At 44.4% G+C, this 22,322-nt stretch overlaps 1 protein-coding gene across 7 annotated transcripts in view; it reads right to left on the minus strand.

Annotated features, from left to right (window-relative positions):
- Window positions 1-22,322, minus strand: part of HMGXB3 (HMG-box containing 3) — a 47,181-nt gene that overhangs the window by 2,684 nt on the left and 22,175 nt on the right. For all 7 annotated transcript variants that reach the window (XM_019810700.3, XM_045036978.1, XM_045036975.1 and 4 more), the window contains 9 exons: window positions 20,139-20,237; window positions 17,392-17,541; window positions 13,192-13,493; window positions 12,548-12,675; window positions 8,048-8,179; window positions 6,957-7,141; window positions 3,470-3,689; window positions 2,497-2,630; window positions 1,561-1,677 (listed from right to left, as the gene is read on the minus strand). In XM_019810700.3, coding sequence (XP_019666259.2) covers window positions 1,561-1,677; window positions 2,497-2,630; window positions 3,470-3,689; window positions 6,957-7,141; window positions 8,048-8,179; window positions 12,548-12,675; window positions 13,192-13,493; window positions 17,392-17,541; window positions 20,139-20,237 — 1,467 coding nt within the window. The remainder of the gene's footprint in view (window positions 1-1,560; window positions 1,678-2,496; window positions 2,631-3,469; window positions 3,690-6,956; window positions 7,142-8,047; window positions 8,180-12,547; window positions 12,676-13,191; window positions 13,494-17,391; window positions 17,542-20,138; window positions 20,238-22,322) is intronic.

Consider the following 22,322-nt stretch of genomic DNA (forward strand, 5'->3'; position numbering starts at 1 on the left):
GAGTTGAGTCTTCACTGCCTTCTTCCCAGGAATAATCAGGTTTTGTGACTAAAGCCATGGCCGTCCTGCCAGAGCCCGTCACATCCTGCTTCCTACTTCTGTCCCTAACTGAAGTTGTTAGTTCGTCCCCGACTTCCTGAGAGAATAGCTGGGACCATTTGGTCTTCAACTGAGGCTGAGAGGCCCCAAGGGCATCTGCTCCAAACCCCACCCTCCACACTAACAAGCACTGTCGAGTCCAGTGGCTCCGATTCCCAGCCACACAGCACCGGCAGCTAACAGCTGGTTCAAGATGGAGGTTCCAGGGCCCCACTCCAAACCTAAGGAATTAACCTCTGGGGGTGGGGCCTGAGCATCTGTATTTTGAGCAGCTCTCCAGCAGACCCGGATATGTTGCCCAATGTTAACCAGGAAACACCTCCACCAACAGGGCCCCCCGCCCCCAGATGCCACTTCATTGCTGAGGAACTCTGTGTACAGTGGGGAATCCTGCATCTGCCTCCACCTCCCTACCTTCACCCCTACCAGTCCTGGCTATCACCTCCTAGTAACCCTGCTCGCCTATCACAGCCCTGTGCTCTGCAGCTCTCACAGCCCTGTGTGGTCAAATGCTTCCCACGAGACAGTCCCCAGTCACATGAGCACAGTCCTCTGAGCAGGCTCTGTTCTGCCAGGGAGAGACACCAAGTCTGTCCTTCAGACGCAGCTTTTGTCAAAGAAGCTGATAATCAGATTCTCTTTGGCTAGCCAGTCGCCACGTCCGCTCACACACCTGAATTAACTGAAGGCTGTGCTGGCAATCTCTGCCCTGTTTAAATACTCGTTCAAGGGGTTTTCAACCCCAGCGTCTTCCTTGGCCTGCTTTGTCATACGGCGTGCAACGTTCCCAGAGTCATCCCAGTGTCTACCCTGTTCAGGCTCTACTGACATAAGGCGTGCTCTTCTTAAACCAAAATCTGTACTACGGCCTCCCCAGTTCCCACTCAACTGTCCAGTGGGCCCTTCATCACTCTCAGAAGGAAACCCAGACTGCTACTGTGGCCTACAAAGCTCTACATGATCTGGCCTCTGGTGACCCTTCCAACCTTCCTCCTCTGGGCTCACTAGGCTTCCCCACTCAGGACTTAGTGGTCAACCCCTCCCTCTGCTGGAACATTACTTCCACAGCTTATCACTGGCTGCTCCAGACAGCAGGTCCCTCTCTGTTATCTTCTATCTCAGGTCTCATCTAGTTCCTTCAGAGCTAGCGCCATAAGCCATGGTGGCTTTATTTCCCCTCTAGAATGAGATCATCTAGTGGAGGAATGACATCTTCAGCGCTCACCTCTGAATCCTCAACAGCTATGCAGGGCCAGCATGTGGAAAGGGGATTAATCCTCATTGGTGACAATGCAGGCTCCCTTCCTAGTGCAAACGCTGGCAACTGACCCCTAAGGAGCTACTCCGCAGGCTGCCCAGTGACCTAAGTGCCAGCTCCCACAGGAGGAGCTGGATCAACCAGATTCCCTGTGTGGACAATCTGGTGTGGACAAATTCACAGTATCTTTCTTATCCTCTTACCTGATGGGGGCACACCTTGTAGATTTTACCCCCCGTGAGATGAGGTGGGGGCTGTCTAACTCTGGTTCCATTCTGTACAGATTCATAGAGGGCCAACAAGGAGAAGCAGAGCTGTTCCTGGAGCAAGACAAGATTAAAAACAGAGCAGTAAACGCTAAGGGACCAGGCCTGGTGTGCAGCACCAAATGCTCACTTCAATATCCACAGCAAAAGAATAAACTGTCAAGGCCAGAGTGGGCCTTGGAGCCTCACTAGCCCAAAGTCCTCTGAGGGCCGTGAAAGGACCAGGTCACAGAGCCAGCCAGAATGACCAAAGTGCCAGACTCTTGAAGCCTGGGGTCTTCCTACTTTTTACAGGGCAGGGAATGCTTCAAAAAAAGCTAACATTTGAGTCTGAACTTGAAGAAAGCGTAACATTTTCAACAGCATTATTAGTATAAAAAAAAGGAAATAATATATGTGTAAAACACACACATTCACATACACGTGTGCACGCACGCACACATGCATACACACACTGTCTCTCTTCACGCATGTAACAGCATTCACTTTCTAAGAGCCAGGAGAGGTGATAACCACATACTGCAAAGTGCCTCCCTTACAACAATTTCATGGGTTGGTAGTTTGGTTATTGCCACTTTGTAAACCAGGAAAATGAGGCTGAGAAACGTAGGGGAGCTTATCCAAGATCACGCCCAGTAAGTGGGAGAGCCAGGATTCCTGACCCCAGAGTCTGGGCCCACAGAGGAACTGACTGGAGGCAAAGGCCTCCCATTCCTGTTATGCTCTGGCTGCGGACCACATCCCAGGCCTCCCTGACTGCCCGCACCTTCTGTCCGGTGAAGGCACTTGTCACGGGTGCTCGTATCCTTGCCCAGAAAGGGCAGCCAGCCTGCTCGCAAAGTCCCTATCTGCACTGCCACCCCCGACACTCACCTTGGAGTCTTCTGTCCCAAAGGGGATGCCACACTGACTCAGCAAGTGCCGTAGCTCCTCCTCACTGTAGGAGCCAATCTCCTCAAGCTTGCAGGTGCCCTCGTGGAGTAGCCTCACCAAGGCACTGCCATGGCCTGCAAGAGACAGCCCTGTTGAAGGGGGGGTGGGGGGGCTGCTGCCAGCCAACAGACGTCACGGGTAGCCCCTCATGTGTGAGGATGAGAAGCGGGGGGGGACGAGGCCTAAGTACAGCAGGCGGTGGAAGCAGGCTCTGCCCCAAGCACTGCCCCGGGTGCTGGAGGAGGTGGATTCAAAGAAGGTCTTCTAACTTCTGCAGATATCTGAAGTCTCTCAGAACCGGCTTTCTACCCTTGAACATCTAGGGAAGAGATCCAGTAGAGTGTCCTCAAAGAACCCCAAAATGGGTATTTAAGAACCAAGATCTCAGATGCTTACCACAAGGGCAGCAGCAGATGAGCAGTAGCGCTCATTTCAAGAACACTCTCTGTACATTGTGTTCCTGAACCTGCCTGGCCAACAGAGAACTATGTGGAGGTCTTAGAAAAGAAAACCAGTTTCTGGGTCTTGAAACAGTAAACATGAGGTGAGACCTCAGCAACTAATGTTAGGAAGCACTGTCTGAGAACCAGCCGATCACAACGTATTAAAATACTTTTAAGATCATCTGAGGTCACGTCCAGAATTTAAAAAATGAAATAAAATAGGAAATGTATTCCACTTGGTAAGGAAAAGTACCGTTTTGTGAAAGTTGGCTGGAAGCTCTCCAAAATTCTGCACCATGACTTTAATCTCTAGGGAATTTTGTCACAGATTGTCACTATCTTTCTCCAAAGAGCCCTCTAGGCGAGCCTGCCCATTGCACCGCCCCCACCCACCACTTATGCGGTCTGGCCATGAAAATGTCCCAGACTCTGGACTGGGCCCTCCCCTGACCTGAGTCAGGTGATCTCACCAGGTACTGGCTGCACATCCAGGTTTTTGTCTTTCTCAGTGTTGACGACCACAGCTCCTCTCATGAGCGGTGGAAAGAAGGGGGCAATAACAGACGCATCAAACTTGGTGATAGGGATGCTGGCAGGGAAGGCCACCTGCTCAATCACCTCTGTCTCCATTGTGGCCCAAAAGTCCTCCACGTTTACCTCACTAGGGCCCAAGAACTCGGGCCAGGTGAACTAAAAGATAAGGACAAAAACGATCAAACTGTAGGAGCCACAGAGTATTAGCAACAGAACAGCCCCCCTTCTTGATACACTCCGGACAACAAAGGTGGGGGGAGGGGGGGGCATCTGACGGCCATGCACGGCCAGGGCACCCCCAGACCTGACATCTTAGTACCCAACTGCCTTTTGGCTGCATTCCTCTCTCCCATACTACAGCACTCCCCAACACCCGAACAATCCTATGTCCTTTCTGCATCCATCTATAGTCTAGTCCTCTCCGTGACTCGCAAGGAAAGGGGGACTACCACTGACTACCCGCTATGTGCTGGACACTGATTACTGCTCTGTAAGTCTGGGAGTCTGTCTGAGGTGACACTAGTGCAGTAAGGGACAGAGTAAGAATGCGAACAAAGGTTCAGTTCCAAAGCCTAAGCCCTGTGTTCCTGCCACCCAGGGCGCTAGTGCACGCTGTGAGCAAAGAGCACAGATGTCCCACCACACTTTACAGCTACTGAGCCCACCCTCTCCACAAAACAAGGGGATGAGAAATGCCAGCTGACTGTGCTGCTGTGTGTGCAAACTGATGTGGTGACTGTCATCAGTCCAGACGGTCTTCCTCTATACAGTCCCTGAGGGGAGAGGCCACCAGACAGTCTCCTCAGGGACAAATGCAAATTTAAGTTCTGTTCAGAAACTTCTTGTTCCATTTCCCTGACATCAGAAGAGCCTCCACCTGCTTCCCTCACACATCCGTCACACCACCCTGCACACACAAAAGGGAGAGAATAAAGTAAGTCCTGGTCTCTAGAAAGTACCACAGAAGAGAAGAGATGCCTATACTGAGAGTGAAGGGAATTCTACGCCATTCTCTGAGAAAAAGCCTTGATCTGACCAAGCAGGTACCAGGCAGGTCTACGAGACTTAAGCTCTGCAGGGAGGTGGACATCTGTTTACTTCTGGAAACCAAATGGTCTCCGAAGCCAGATGTGTTTAAAAACAAAAAACAAGAAGAACAACAACAACAACAACAACAACAACAACAACAACAAAAATTGGAGCTCAGGGTCCCAGGAGTGAGCACAGCAGTGCTTACAAACTCAGACTCTGGAGTCAGACAGCCAACACCAAGGTCCAGTTCTACCCCTCCTGGCAGGGTGAGCTTGGACAAAACCCCTGGGCTTCAGTCCCTTCATCTATAAAAATCTCACAGGCTTGGAGAAGTAAGTCCTATAATAAAGCACTGAGCAGAGCCAAAGAACTTGGCAAACGCAGTAACATGCTCAATAAACCCTAGCTGCATTACTATTAACACTACACTATAAAACCATGAGATGAACAGATCTGAAGAAGTTGGGCAATAGCCTCTTGATGACATAACACACAACAGCAAAATTTTTTTTATAGTTTACTTTATCTACAAACAACACTTACAAGACTCCAGGAAGCACTATGCTTACGTTCATATGTCTTGTTATGTACCACCATCCTTCAAAGGAATACGTAATCAAAATATATGTTTTTTTTTTTTTTTTTTTAATTGGGAAGAAACAGAGGCATGTGCATTAAATCCCTAATAGGCTCAGCTGGCCATGCCAAAATGCACCCAAGCTTTTCTCTAGAGGGCCCGCACCCACCCCTGGTAGAGAACAGATGAGCTGAAGGTCCAGCGCCTCAAGAGACACTTCATGTTGCAAGTTCAGGGATGGGGAGCTCACACCCCACCACTACGCTACTGCTAGCCTACTCACAGGCATGCAAACCAGACCTCTCAGCATGATCGTGGGAGAGAGTTCAGGAACCTATGGGATTTTTTGAAACACCATGTAACCAGGTTAAGAAAAATTCCTATTCTTCTGAGTTTACTAAGAGTTTTATCAGAAATTGGGGTTGGGGCGCCTGGGTGGCTCAGTTAAGCATCTGACTTTGGTTCAGGTCATGATCTCGCGGTGTGTGGGTTCGAGCCCCGCATCAGGCTCTGTGCTGACAGCTCAGAGCCTGGAGCCTGCTTCAGATTCTGTATCACCCTCCCTCTCTGCCCCTCCCCCACTCATGCTCTGTCTCTATCTCAAAAATAAATAAACATTAAAAAATATAAAAATATAAAAAGAAACTGGTGCTAAATAATAATGAAAGCCTTTTTTACATCTAATGAAATGATCATATGGGTTTCTACCTTTTACCTGTACGGCAGCAAATTACATTAGTATATTTTCTAACGTTGAAACAATCTTGGTTTCCAGGGATAAGCTTAGTCATGATGTGTTACTCTACTCACTGTTATTATCCTATAGAGCACTGTGTCATCTATATTCATGAATACAATCAGCTCCGATTTGTTCTTATAGTAAATGGCTGGTTTTATTTTCAAGGTTATTTGGTCTTATACAATGAGGTGGAGAAATACATCTGCTTTTACCATCCTCTGATCAGAATCATAGATTTCGTGGAGATGTTAGAATTAAGGTATAAAACCCATCTGAGTTTGGTATTACCTCTGCGAACGCTTTTTATTTAAGGACCTAAGTCCCCGATCAGGTCACTCTTTTCCACACTTTCTTTCCATGGCTCTCATCTCACTTGGTGTAAGTCCTCACAGGGGCCCATGTGCCCCCATGGAGTCTGGCCTCCCAAAGCCTCTTGAACTCACACCTCCCACCACTCTCTCCACCGCTCTCCACCAGCCTCCTTGCCATTCCTCAACCAGGCAGAGGAAGCCCACCTCAGACCATGTTTTGCTGCTCTCTCTGCCTGGAATATTCCTCCCCTGAGAGCTACGTGGGCTTCAGATCTCTCCTCAAATGCCACCATATCAGAGACGCCTCCCCCTACTACCCTCTAGAAAACAGGAATCCCGCTCTCCACCAAACTGCTCTCTTCTCCTCACCTGCTTTACTGTCACTATGCTACTTTTAATTACTACCCACTACATATAATATAGACACTGATAGAACATACAATTATTAACAATGTTTGTTTCCTGTGAAATTCTCAAATTTGGGGATTTCCCACATTCCCAAAGCAGGATTTGAGCCCCATGAGCACAGGAACTTTATAGGTTTTTTACTGCCATGTCCCAAGTGTCTAAAAAGTGTACCTGGTTCATGTTTAATAAATTTGCTGGCAAGTAACCAATGCCGTAATTTCCATCCAGCCTTCCTTAGATAAAAAAGCCACTCCCCTCTCTCAGGCAGGACTGGAGCCATCTGTTCCTGGGACAGCATGAAGGAAGGTGGCTGCCGTAGTGTGAGGACAGTTCTAAAGGCGGCAGGAGATACTTACTTCCACACTCTTCAGTGCCAACACATTTTCTTCATTCCTCTGGGCCATTTCCACTTTGGGAGCCACACCACAGATGCCACAGATCATGTCATTGTAGTCTCGGACAGTGAGGCACTCGAAAGCCCAATAGCCATTGCACAGCAGCTCCTGCAGCTGGCTCAGCTCCTCCAAGGTCAGGGTCTTTTCTGCAAGGAGAGCAAGAGTTCTGAGAAGTCACAGCAAAAGACCGTGAGGCCACTGGGCACGAGCCAATGGCCAGCAAGAACAGCAACTCTGCAAGACTGCTTCTCCCCTAAGAACACCCCAGGGTCAAGCACCCTGGCCCTAAGGGCTCGGGTGGCAACCCCAAAGGGCAATTCCAATCAGAGTTGTAACCACCTCGCACTAAGTACCTACTAGGCACTAAACACAGTGCAAATAACTTCAAATACGTTACTCATTTAACTCTCACATCTTTATGAAATAGAAGCTATTCTCATCCTCATTTTACAACTGGAGAAACTGAGGCACAGAGAATAACTTGCTCAAAAATACACTGCCACTAAGTAGCAGTGCCAAGACTCAAACACAAGCCTGTTTGACCCCAGAACCTCTGCAGTACTCTATATGACCTCCTAGCAAGCAAGGTGCAAGGGAACGGAAACTGCAGGGATAGGAAGGGAAAAGCACCAACAGAGAGAAGGAAAGCAAGGGAGAAAATAATTGCAAATAATAAGGAGGGTGGTCACCACCCTCAGGTCTCAACATGAGCCCTGGGACCGGTAGCAGACCTCCAGAAGCTATGTACTCAGAGTGAGTCTGATCAACATGCAGTGAGGCCTTGTCTACCCATATGATCAGAGGATGAACTTCTAAAGAGTCAGCTTAACCTCGTGCTGGGCGTCCCTGGCTGGATGGAAAGACTCATTCTTCCCAAAGTTAATTTGGCATTTGTAAAATTCAAAAGGAGGAGAGTACCAGGGAAGTCAAGAATGTCTCCTTTCCGAACTATCAGATTCTTCTGCAAGATGATTCTTTCAACCGAAGCCCAGCGCTGAAAATTCCCAGGGAACTCAGAACTAGCACGGCAAAGGGAGAACGACAACCTGTACCTGTCTGCTCCTGCACTGACTTCAGAACAGTGCTGATGGACACTCTGGGGTCCTCCCCCAACTTGATCTGGTTTCGGATTGCAAAGAGCAAGTCCAGGCTCACTAGTAGCTTGTTCCCCACATTAAAGAGACCTGCAGAGTTAAAAAGAAGCAACACAGAAACTCACGGTAAAACATCTGCAATGGCAAAAAATTAGAAACAAACTAAATGTCCAGCAATAGCGTAAGAGCTAAATTAATTATGGTACATTTCTCAAATAGAAAATTATGCATTAGAAGGAATAAGGTAAACCTAAATGCTCTGACATGGGAGCCGTCCATAATACACAGTTAAATGAAAAAAGCACGCAATTAAATGTGTAGAGAATGTTTTCATAAAAACAGAAACCCGTCCCTGTGGCCCAGCTCAGTCTTCATTACCAGCGGGGCTGCCCTTCCTCTACTTCTCAACAGCCACACTGTGGGGGAAGGCCAGGAGTACCCTCTAGCCCAGGGATGTAACAAAAACTATAAAATCACCACTAACAAAATCCGAAGATGAAAGACTCAGAAAAATTTAAATACAATCAATTGAAGACAAATAAAAGAGGGTGATTTTATATTTGCACAAAACATAAAGCATAAATTTGCACAAAAGCAAGTTCTAGAATATGTGTTCTCATTACAGAAGGGTATAAAGGAGTGGGGAAGGCTTTTCCGAGCATGATACCAAAGGCTGAATCCATAAAGGAGAATACCAAATCTGATTACATAAAAATTAAAAAAAGAAAAAAAAAACAAAAAACAAAAAAACACCTTTGTGTCCCAAAACAAAACAAAACCCAAAAAACCACAAATTTAACCACAATTAAAAGACAACTGATAAACTGGGGAATAACTCTGTCAACAACAAAATATTCAAATGAAGGATGGAAACAAAAGAAATTCACAAAAGAGATTTAAGAAAAAACAACATACAATCCTCTTAAGAATCAAAGAAATGCAACAAATTAGGAAATGATACACTAGTTTTTACCTATCAAATTGGCAAAACTTTAAAAAATTATAATACCAATCTGCAAAAAGTTCCTAAAGCTGGTAAGGAAATTTAGCAAGGTCACTGGGTAAAAACTCAATAGACAAAACCCAACGGTATTTCTACACTAACACTGAACAGTCAGAAATTAAAACCATGTCATTTAGAATTGAACAAAATGAAATATTTAACAAAATATATGCAGGATCTACATGCTGAAAACTATGAAACACTGATGAAAGAAATAAAAGAAACCCTAATAAGAAAGATTGACATGTTTACGGATTGGAAGACTCAATATTTTTAAGCGTGTTAAACTTTCAAATTGATCTATAGATTCAATGTAATGCCAATTAAAATTCCAGTAGGACTCTGCAGATACTGAGAAGCTGATTCTAAAATTTACATGGAAATGCAAAGGAGGGGCAACTGGGTGGCTCAGTCTGTTGAGTGTCCAACTCTTCATTTCGGCTCAGGTCATGATCTCATGGTAAGTGGGTTTGAGCCCAGAGCTCTGTGCTGACAGTGCGGAGCCTGCTTGGAATTCTCCCTCCCTCTGCCCCTCTCCAACTGGCACGCACTCTCTCTCAAAATAAAAATTAAAAAAATAATTAAAAAAAAAAAAGAAAAAAAAGGAAATGCAAAGGAACTAAAATAGCCAAAACAACTAGGAAGAACAAGGTTGGAGGACTCACACTAACTGATTTTAAGACCTACTATCCAGCTGTAGTAATCAAGACCAGTGTGGTATTGGCAAAAGGACAGACAACATAAAACAACGAAAGAGAACAGAGAACAGAAATAAACCCGCACATATGATCAACTGTTTTTCAACAAAGAAGCAAAGGCAATTCAATGGAGAAAAGACTATCTTTCAACAAATGGTGGTACAACTGGATGTCCACAAGCCAAAAAAAAAAAAAAAAAAAAGAAAGAAAGAACTCAATCTGGGCCTCACACGTTATACTCACACTTTATATAAAAATTAACTCAAAATGAATTACAAACTTAAATGTAATCCATAAACTTATAAAAATTAGAAGAAAACACAGAAAAATATATATGGTCTTCACCGACGTAGAGAGACCGTAGACTGTAAAAAGCATAATAATCCCTAAAAGAAACAACTGATGAAGTAGTCTTTGTCATAATTAAGAACTTCTGCTCTGTGGATGATTTCTTTAAAAGAATGAAAAATCAAGCCAAAAATCATGAGAAAACACTTGTAAATCACTTATCTGACAAAGGACTTATGGGTCCAGAATTATAAAGAATTTAACAGTAAGAAAACAATCTACTCCAACAGACCAAAGATGGAACAGATACTTCACCAACGACGACATGTAGATGGCAAATAAACCCATGAAAAGATGCTCAACATCACTAGTCATTGAGGAGACACAAATTAAAACCACGAAGAAATACCACTACACACAGCCATCAGAATGGCTAAGAAAAACAAGAACAAAAAAACCCTCTCATTCCCTGTTGGACATAATGCAAAATGGTACAAACATTTAAGTAAACAGTTTGGCAATTCCTTTACAAAAATAAAGATACACTTAGCATATGGCCCAGCAGTCTGACTCCTCGGTATTCATCCAAAAGATGGAAATTTGTGTTTACACAAAAGCCCGTACATGAGTGTTCATAGCAGCTCTATTCAAAAGTGCCCAAAACTGGTAACAACACAAATGTCCTTCAAAAAGTGAACAGATAAACTAACTGTGGTACTTCACACAATGCAAAACTACTCAACAAGAAGGAGGAACAAACTGCTGATACATGCAACAACGTGGATGACTTTCAAAGGCATGATGTTTAACGAAAGAAGCCAGACTCCCTTAAAATACTGCATACATTGTGTATCAACTACACTCAAAAGAATTTTAATCTTTAAAACATATTTTTAAAAAATACTACATACTACGATTGGATTAAATGACATTCTAGAAAGATGGAGCTATAGGAATGAAGAAGAGATCAGATGGCTGCTAGAGGTCAGGGGTGATTACACACAGGAGGAATGTTTTAGGCCATGGAACTGTCCTATATACGGATTGTGGTGGCAGGTACACAACTCGGTGCACCTGTCAGAACTCATGTGACTGTACGACAATGAAGTAAATGTTATTGTTGATGTAAATTTAAAATTAAAGCTAAAATCAAAAATATATATAATCCTAGGTACTACTGACCCAGATAGACTGCAGGAAAATGGCACTCTCATTATCTACTGGCAAAAGCATAAAATAATACAAACTCAGTTGGGCAATACAAGACATTGAGAGCGTGAATACGAAACAAGGCAATGTAAGGCTCTGAAGACAAGAATAAATCACAAATACTCTAATCTTTGGCACTCAAGTGTACGTATGAAATTCAAATTCCAAATTCTTACAACGGTGGTACATGGTGAATGTTCCACAAATGTCTGTTGCTGATGAACATACAGGGAGAATGGGTAAACACGCAGCAATTCCGTTTTGAGCACTTGTCCAAAGGAAATAATTAAGGCTATACACAAAGAGTTAATTATAAAGAGAATTCTAAAATGGAGTCCCATACACTCTCTAATTATGGTCATGTATTTCCCCACTTGCTGGCACAGGAAGATGCCCATGGTACACTGCCAAACTTAAAAAGAATATTCCGGGGCATGTGGGTGGCTCAGTCGGTTAAGCATCTAACTCTTTTTTAAAAAATTTGTTTTTTAATGTTTTTAATTATTTTTGAGAGAGACAGAGACAGAATGCGAGTGGGTTAGGGGCAGAGAGAGGGAGACACAGAATCGGAAGCAGGCTCCAGGCTCTGAACTGTCAGCACAGAGCCCGACGCGGGGCTCGAAATCACGAGCCATGAGATCATGACCCGAGCCGAAGTCAGACGCTCTACCGACTGAGCCATGCAGGCGCCCCAAGCATCTAACTCTTGATTTTGGTTCATGTCACAATCTCATGGTCATGAGATCAAGCCCCGTGTGAAGCTTGCTTGGGATTCTTTCACCCCCTCTGTGCCTCTCCCCCACTCAGGCTCACGCTTTCTCTCTCTGAAAATAAACATAAAAAAAATAAGAATATCCCAAAACAATATCTGGCACGACCCCACTTTTGCTGAAAGAAAAACCATAAACCCATAAATCCCATATTCCCTTTTATTTTCTTCCTTGTACCTGTCAGCATTTTCTATTTTTTTCCACAATGAAGATCTATTATTTAAAAATTAACTTTGTCTAAAGATCCAAGATACAAGAGCCCTAATATAAGAGCCCAGAAGTAATCTTCTGGCACCAAGACATCCACAAGAAAAAAATCCCCTCTTTCTCAGAAGCCACATCTGAAGGAAGGTGCAGTGCTAAAAGAGCCAGAGGTCTGACCAACAGAGGCTGTTCCCAAGCCTGTTTTGGGGCCCTTTGAAGGAAGAAAGGCTGATACCACCGGCATAGATGTCCGTGAAGCTGTGCAGGGCCAGACAATGACACCCACCTGCATAGATGTCCGTGAAGCTGTGCAGGGCCAGACAATGAGGGTTCAGACACATCTTCACCTGGGCAGTCACCACCTGTAGCCGGCTGGCTGTCAGCAGCCAGCACTCCTGGGGCCCGGCCAGGGAGCTAGTACCAAAACATCACCGACAGAAAAACATAAAGGAAATCAACTCATGCAGTTCCAGGGCTCAGTGATCAATGGCAAAGTTCTCAAGATTTTAATGAAGTAGGCAAACGAAGATGCTGGAGCTCGTGTTCCAAGGTTTTCTAGGTGGGTGTCTGCTCTGGTGGCATGTGGTCTGTGGAATCACCCCTTAAGTTAATACTACTCTGGATCCATTACCTACTTTAACCAATCCCCCTGAACTCCCAAATCCAAGCACTGTGCCGGGCAGTCCAGATGTAAATGAAATCCTAACTTGGTGACAACAACTTTCAGGCATTTTCAATAGAAATAATGGATCATTACTAATCACTATGATTTTACTTTAGGCAATTGAAAAAGCAAAGGAAACCTAAGAGAAGCAGAGAATAATAACATCTTCAAAGGATATAGCTTTACAGAAGTTTGGAAAAAGGGGCAAGATGGGCCAAGTAAGATATGGCAGCTAGGGACAGGGTAAATCTGAAAGGGGTGCTTACTTTTGTCCCCCTTTGAATAATGGGCTGCTACAGAGTAGGCACTGCGTGGACGGAGACTCATAATAATTCGACCAAGAGGTCTGCTCGATGGTGACCGTCTCTTCACTCACGTTGGACAGAATGAGTCGAGAGCTGTTGAGTTCGTGAATCAAGGCGAAGACCTCAGCCAGCTCAGACTCGTTCTCAGGAATCTGCAGGACTTTGCGCAGCAGCTGCAGAGTGGACTGGCGCTGGACCTCCCTCTGGGCCAGGCTCAGGGGCTCTGTGGCACTCAGCACATCTGGGAGCGGTGAGCTGACCTCCTGGGAAAGGAGCAGATTGAATGATCAGCAAACAGCCAGGGCACCGCCAGCCTTGGTCTAAAATGCTGAGAGGCTGCCAGCGGCAGAGGGATGGGCCCATCCGTGGCTGAGGGCAGGAAACCTAGTTTCCAAACCACCTCAGTTAGTAACTCGCTGCGTGACTCGAGGCAGGTGTTCTCTCTCTGGCACAAAGTTCTCTACCAGTAAAAGGAGAGGATTATACACATCACTCAGAAATGGTTTCCGAGGTAAGCTCCCATTCACCAGGTTTGGAGAATAACAGACCCGGGTCTCAATCCTGGATATGCCACTTAATAGCCATACATTTGGGACCCAAAGCAATCTACTGAATCTTTCTGAGCCTCAATTTTCTTATCTATGAAATGAAGGATGAAGTACTAGTAATCTCCTAGAGTTATCATGCAGAGTAAACAAAATATTGCAAGTAAAGCACTTAGCCTAGTACCTGGTAGACAATGAAAGCTCTACAAATGGTAGTTTTGATATGTCACCAAATATCTGTACTACTTAAGGCATTTGTCTTTAACACTTTTATCTTCTGGGTACAAGGGAACTATTTCATATATCAATTAAAGGCTTTCAGGACTAAGGTCCTGAAATGCTCATTAAAAAATGGAGGTTCCTCCGAGATCCCTTATATAAATGCAACAGGAATCACTCCCTCCCTCGTGTTTCCAGAGTCCATCCTTTTACTGCAGAATTCCCTGTCTCACAGCTGGTGAGACTGTTCCCCTATTTTCAGTGAGTATAAGGTTCCTGTTTATTTGCTGATTCCCAAAACCAGCATGAGAGCACACTAAAGATTCTAATTCCTATTTGCTGGACATATAATATGTTGCTTTGCAGAAGTTAATTGCCTAATAACAAGAAGGAACTTTCTATGAACTCTGCACACTTATAGCTCTCATCTCATTTATCTGTAGTTTGGCTACTTACTTTTCTCCCCCACGAGACTGTGTGTTCCTCAAGGGAAGGGACCATGTTCTATTTATCTTTGTATCTCCAAAGGCCTGACCTACAGTAGGCATTCAAATGCATGCTTGCTGGAAGAAAAAGAACAACTGCAGAGAGCTGACTGACACTAGAATGAGTTGCCCTGGGAGACAGTGTGTTCCCAGCCCTGTCTATGTTGAACTATGGGCTGGAAGAGTAGTTGGCAGGGATACTATCCTTCTACTCTGAGCCACAGTGAAAGACAGGAATGAAGACCATTCCAGCCCAGAGTTGCTGCAGTCTTAATTACAGCTACCAATGACAAACTGCGCAGGAAGCATATGGCCACCAGGGGGCTCCAGAGAGCATTACACACTAAGGTCCTTGGGTCTCAGACCAGTTTTAGTTTACAGAAAAATAGTAATTACATTTTATTTCTCTAAAACTTAGGAAGTTGAAAGGTGACATAATGTCAGAAGGATACTGGAGGTAGGCAGCTATCAACCAAAGACAAAAGAATATAAAATTCCAAGAGTAGGATTTGAAATCAATTGGCTAGAAGTCCCTGAACAATTCCTGTCTGACCTGGAAAGTTAGGTCACCTCATCATCCTCGATCCAGGGAACCAACATCCATTTCCACTCTGCAAACCACACCAATTGCTACAATCAAATAGGAGAAAGGAATGTTCATAGCATCTACTTATACAGGACTCAATTCCATTCCATGACCATGATCAATACATTGAGTATGCACACTTCAAGGTCAGAAGGCATGGGGGAACAGATACACCTGTCCTAAAAGAGATTACGGTGTCACAGGGAGCTAAGACAGAGTCAAGGCAGAATATGGTCAACACTAAGTGAAAACCTCCTCTTTCCTCCCATTAAAGGCATAGAAGATCCAGGAAGCTCACTGCCAGCAGAGAGCAGCCAATGGAACAGAATGTGATGGAAGCTATGGACCCATTTTACATGCTATTTCAGGGATTTACAGATTATTTGAAGCTCAATTCTGAGTCTTCTCTGGGGTTCACAGCCCTGAGAATAAAATGTCCAGATACAATCTACCTGGCCCGCTTTTGTCACTGGAGAAACTAAAACTCAGAAGAGGGATGGCATCCAGCTGAGGGTCCTCCCAGCTGTCTCCCAGTCCCCATGTGTTTTCCACTAAGCCATCAGTGCCCACATACTTTAGTTCTATTTCCCTTTCTCACAAGGATAACCTCAGAACATCACCTCAGGTATGGAAACAAACCTGGGACCACGGGGTGAGATTTATCTGCCAGGAGCTCCCCTGCCCTGCCCGCCATATCCATAGAAAACTTAGCTTGAAATGGTTCTCACCACCTCGGTAGTCCTGTCCATTCCCAAACCCCCATATGCCTCCTTCCTGACACAACCTTCTAGCCCTCACAATGAATGAAGGACATTCAATGTGACCTCATCGCCTAAAATATAAATTGTCTGGTTTAATGTTAAAGATCTTCCACAATATGGCCACAATATGCCTTTCAAGCAGCTTATTTTGCATAGTCCTCCCTATATATACATATATATACGTATATACGTATATATATACACGTATATATATGTATATACACACACACACACACACACACACACACACACACACACACACACACACCTTGCTCTTCTAGGTGATTAGAGCACCAGGCTCCCTAGCGCTTCGCTTGTACCCATGCTTATCCTGGAGTATGGCATGCCTTCCTCTTCCATCCAAATCGTATCCACCCTGCAAAGTCCAGCTTAGATCTGGAGTGGCCAGACTCCACCTTGGATCCTGACCTGTTCTGTACGCCATCCTCTTTCCTCCCAAGGCAGATCAGGGAGATCTATCTTCTTACCTTCAACCTAGTCATTCCATCTGCTGCCTGAGGTACTGTAACGTTCTATACACTTAAAGAAATTCACACGTGGAGGGGCGCCTGGATGGCTCAGTCGGTTAAGCGCCCGACTCTTCTTGATTTCAACTCAGGTCATAATCTCACAGTTTGTGGGATTGAGCGTCATGCTGGGCTCTGCTTCATGCTGGGCTCTGCGCTGACAGTGTGGACCCTGCTTGGGATTCTCTCTCCCTTTCCCCGACTAGAACATGCATGTACACACTCTCAAAATAAACATTAAAAAAAAAAAAAAAAAATTCACGTGTGAAGTCTGAGGACCTCTGAAAATACCGATTTTTTCCTGGTTCTAATAAATAAAAAATGAGCCCTAATGAGGCAAATGGAATGTGTTTTACACTCCAAACAGTTTGGTCCAACTTCAGAGATTTGCCAAAACTGCTAGAAGTGAAGCTTTGTATTGAGCCAAAAGCTCTATAAGGAACCTGAGAGGCAGTGATCTAATCTACAAAGTCTTAGGACTGGCATTCTCTGTTTACCAAAATACTATTTACCAGTGCTCCACCAGGTCTCAGAACTAAAAGAATGTAACTCTTCCGTCCCTCTCTTCAAAATCCTATTTAAAGAAAAAACTTTTTTAAGTTTATTTAGTTTTTAGAGACAGGAGAGGGAGAGAGGCAGAAAGAGAGGGAGCGAAAGAATCCCAAGCAGGCTCCGTGCAACCAGCAGGGGTCGAACTCATAAACTGTGAGATCATGACCTGACCTGAAATCAAGAGGGGATGCTTAACCAACTGAGCCATGAGGCACCCCTTAAGAATCCTCTGTAAAGCCTGTATTCCCATTCTCTTTGGTGAATGAACTCTTGATCCACTGGGCTAGAACGTTCTCCAATTCTCTCAACTTAATAATGAGGACAAGGAAGCCCAAAGAGAAGGGTAGGTCCAGAATTTAAAACTGGTTCCAGTTGTGGTATTCTAATTATGATCATGTACCAAGAAATCATTTTATTTCTACTAAAACAGGTCCACTAACAAAGCCCAACACAAGGCTAGGGGATGTGTTTAGGGGAGGAACTCACAAGAGCCTTGGTGGTTTTCTCAGTCCGGTCTTTAGCAAGGTTAAAACCACAGCTGGGACAAATCCGCGGTTTATGTCGGTTGGTGTAGACGTAGTTACAAGAGGGATTCTTGCACTTTCCCCGGCCTCTTGAAGTAGCGAGGCCCAAATCCTAAAAAAGCAAAACCAATATTCAATTCCACAAAAGTTACACCTGGGCAGAGTCAAAAACCAGGATGACCAGCTATCAGTAAATCAGAGAAGAAAGTGACAATGGCAAAACCAGATTTAGACTAACTTCCAAAGAGCCTTGATGCAAGATCCTTACTCTGTGGTTACCTCCTTTCAATCTTAATACAGCCTGTATAATTTTGGCAAGTCCATCCCCATCTGTGAAACAAGTGAGCTGACTCTTTAGTGTCAGAAATTCAAATGCCATGGAACACCTGGGTGGCTCAGTCAGCTAAGCGTCTGACTCCCGGTTTCAGTTCAGGTCATGATCTCATGGTCTGTGAGTTCAAGCCCCGGGTCCAGCTCTGTGCTGTCAGTGCCGAGCCTGCTTGGGACTGATTTCTCTTTCTCTCTCCCTCCCTTTCTCTCTCTCTCTCTCTCTCTCTCTCTGCCCCCGCCCCCCCCACCCACACAATTTCACACATGCTCCTATACGTTCACTCACTCTCTCAAAAAAATAAATCAATATTTTAAAAAAATGTTACATGGGGCGCCTGGGTGGCGCAGTCGGTTACGCGTCCGACTTCAGCCAGGTCACGATCTCGCGCTCCATGAGTTCGAGCCCCGCGTCAGGCTCTGGGCTGATGGCTCAGAGCCTGGAGCCTGTTTCCGATTCTGTGTCTCCCTCTCTCTCTGCCCCTCCCCCGTTCATGCTCTGTCTCTCTCTGTCCCAAAAATAAATAAACATTGAAAAAAAAAAAAATGTTAGAAATTCAAATGCCCTCAGGGTCCAGACTACTGGCAGAGAGAAGCAGAACTATTCTAGCAGAAGGCTGAAGACTGTGGTGAACAAGCATCCACACCCTTCCTGAAGACAATCAGGACCTCTGGACTACCTAAGCTCAAATCTCTGGCATCTAGGCTCCTGTGACATGCTGCTATCTAATCAAAAAAGAGAAGGTCCTGGGAAGCTCCCCCAGATAGTAACCCTAGTGGCCTTCTGTAGTCAAAGGGACAGGGAGGTGACGGTATAGATGGCATGGAGAAGGTAGTAATTAGTCTCCGAGAAAAGAAACCTGAGCAGATATTCAGGATAAAGGAGATATTCTCCTTAAGGATCAGGCCAGTCTATGTACTAGTCCACCATACTGTCCTGTCTTGTTACTACAGAATCCCTAGCAGAGGGTCTGGCCAGAGCAGGCTCTCAGTAAATATTTTCTGAATGAAGGAATGAATGGTTCTGTACCTGTCTGCCTTTACCAGGTAAGAGTTTTTAAAAATCCAGCTGCTCTCTCAAAATCTGTGTATCTTACTCAATTCAGGCAGAGAACCTGCCAAAAGTTACCTGGTTAATCGGTATCTAAGGATCAATAAAATTAGAGAATGCTAGAAGCAAAAAAAGAGCCCCAACATGATATCTAAACTGATGCAGCATTTTACAGACGGTGAAAACTGAGGACCAGAGAAGCAAAGATGCCTACTTGCCCCAAGTCATGTGCATGCTGGCAGCAGAGCCAGAACCACTTTGGGACTAAGTCCTTTGAGTGCTTATTCCACTGCTCCATGTGGCTTCCCCTGTAAAAGGATGACCCCAGAGTCCCACTCTGTTTGTTTACTGGGATGTTTATTGGGATGTTAATATATGCTGTGTTAAAAATAAAAGGTGATGAGGTGCCTGGGTCGCTCAGACAGTTAGGTGTCCAACTTCGGCTCAGGTCATGATCTCGCAGTCCGTGAGATCGAGCCCCTGCGGCGCTGTGCTGACAGCTCAGAGCCTGGAGCCTGCTTGGGATTCTCTATCCCTCCCTCTCTCTGCCCCTCCCCCACTCCTGCTCTGTCCCTCTCAAAAACAAACAAACATTAAAAGATATATAAGGGGTGCCTGGGTGGCTCAGTCGGTTAAGCAGCCGACTTCGGCTCGGGTCATGGTCTCGCGGTCCGTGAATTCGAGCCCCGTGTCGGGCTCTGTGCTGACAGCTCAGAGCCTGGAGCCTGTTTCGGATTCTGTGTCTCCCTCTCTCTGACCCTCCCCCGTTCATGCTTTGTCTCTCTGTCTCAAAAATAAATAAACGTTAAAAAAAAAATTTTTTTTAAGAAGATATATAAAATAAGTAAATAAGGATAAAAATAAAAGGTGGGTGGGGAGGGAAAAGGTTTGTGGGAAATGCGAGGCTAAACAAAGATGCTTTACCAAAGCATTTCTCAAATCCTTTAAGAGGCCAGTACTGACTGTGACTCTATTTTAAGGAGGAAAAATAGACCTTTCTCACACTTACCAGTGGATAACAGACTTTTGAGGCTAAAAGGTCCAAAGACTGTTGAATGCTACAGCTGGACTGGATTCTCATGTCCAATTACTCCAAGAAACATCCAGGTCTCAGCTGGCCTACACGCTATAGATCTCACCTGCAAAACACCTAGCTAATTCACCCAGCGGCTACCATCTGGATCAGTGAAGGGATCTTCAGAACCAATGATCTATCTCTGACCCTACTCTCACTCCTAACTACCACTCCCCACCTCCCTCAGACTTCTACTCGCCCTCCACCTAAAACCAAAACCCATGTCCTTGTCAACCCATCACCTGGCCACACTTACCAGCGTTACAGTGCAGCTGTACTTGTATGGAGGAAACAGATCAGGCTTGACTTCTACAACTTTTACTTGTGACGTCCGACTGCCCGGGCCATTTGTTAGCTGTGGATCAGAACCAGTGATTTAGTGCTTTTCTATAAAACCTCACACTCCTGAGGGCCTGTGTCCTGAAAGAGCTTGAGGAAACAGTTTCCCAGGGACTCTGTAGAGCCACACTCCATGTGAGCTCTAGGATGCTAGTCAGCAGTCACCAGCCCGCCAAAAGTTTAAATGTCACTTTCAAGTCCAGGGTTGCCACATTCTTCTGTGCAGCTTCTAACACTGCATACTAGAAACACTGTGAATCGGATTTACAACTGCTACCAAGTGAGAAAAACTTATAATAGTCATATACCACACAAATATGTGGTTGAATAATGTTGGCATAGAAAGAACTCGAAAAGATTGTTCACTAAAATGTCACAGGTTGAGAGGAAGATCGTGACTTTTTCCCCTTTCACCACTATCTATGAACTTTTCAAATGCTCTATACTATTAAAGAAAAAAAAGATGAAGACAGCATTAGTAATTATTCTGTAATACCGAATTTAAGTTGATATTCAGAACATAAAATTTCATGTAACTTAACCGGCCTAAGACTAGCAAAAGGACTTGCAACTTTTAACAAATACCCAATGTTACCAGTCAAAAGGAAACTATTTACAGAGAAGACTGGGAGTTTACCCAAGTAAAGGGACTCTAAAGGCTGGAAATCTACAAAGCAGAAAAGCAGACTAGATCCTTCTAGATCTAAATCACACATGCATCCAGTGCTGACACCACATCTGGGTGACAGATCAGCCTTCAAAGTAAAAGCCAGTTGATACTCTATTTGGGGCAAATCTGGAACAAAGGGAGTTGCCTGGCAGAGCACCCTGCAAGGGAGAAGGCAGCCCGAGTTTCCTATTCCATTTTGGTCTAACAGGGTTTTTGAACTACAGGCCACAAAATCCACTGACAGGTCATGAAATTAATTTAATGAGTTGAAACCATTTCCATTTGCAAAATGGAAAATACCAAAATAACCACATATAGTAAGGGCATAGCTTCCTTATTCTTTTCATGTATACAGGTATGGATGTTTACTGGGCTGTGATGTAAAAATGTGTTATTGCAGGTCATGGCCCAAAAAAAGAAGTCTAGTAAAAAAATGCTGATTTAGGGAATTTTGATAATAACTATTCTGGTCACATATGGATAAAAAACCAAAAAAAAACCTCTAGCATTAATATGAATGGACTGTACTGGCTACAAACTAGAACGTGAAGAGCCATGATTTTTGGTTTTAAAAAATTATATTAAAAAAATGCCCACAAACCTAGGAAAAGCCTCAGAGGCTGAATGGGCACAGAATGCCAATAATAGTTAGTTCTGGGTGGCAGGATTACAAGAGACTGACTTTCTTTCTGCCTTACTGAATTCTCTGTATTTTCTACAACAACCGCGCGTTCATTTTCTCAAGAGGCTAAAAAAACAAGACAACTAAATGCAGTATCTAATCCTACAATGAACCCTCTACTGGAGTGCAAAAATGCTATAAAGAACATAACTGGGTAAAATTGTCGAAACTGGAATACAAATGACAGACTGAAGTATTGTATCAATGTTTCAGTAACAGAATATCCTTATTCTTAGAAAATGCACACTGAAGTATTAAGAAGCAAAAGGCCATGTAACTTTCCCTTAAATTACATGTACTTTTGAAACATACATGAGCACAAATGATGAAGCAAAATGGGTGATACCTTACCAATAAGCAACTATGAGTGAAAAGTACATGGGTACTTTCTTTGTACTGTCTTCACTCTTGCAATTATTTTCCTAAATTTTAAATTGTTTCTAAATTAAGGGACGCCTGGGTGGCTCAGTGGGTTAAGTATCCAACTTCAACTCAGGTCATGATCTCACAGTTCATGAGTTAGAGCCTTACATTGGACTCCTTGCTGAGGGTGCACAGCCTGCTTGGGATTCTCTCTCTCCCCCTCTCTCTCTGTCCTTCTCTTTCTATCCCTTCTGCACACTCTCTCACAAAATAAACTTAAAAAAATTATTTCCAAGTCAAAAGTTTAAACGTGCATTCATTTTATAATAAGAAAAAAAGTAAGTAAAAGTAAGTAACTCATTCATGCTCAACTTCATTCCAGAGGT

Source organism: Felis catus, chromosome A1 (assembly GCF_018350175.1).
Source record: "Felis catus isolate Fca126 chromosome A1, F.catus_Fca126_mat1.0, whole genome shotgun sequence".
Taxonomy (NCBI): Eukaryota; Metazoa; Chordata; class Mammalia; order Carnivora; family Felidae; genus Felis; species Felis catus.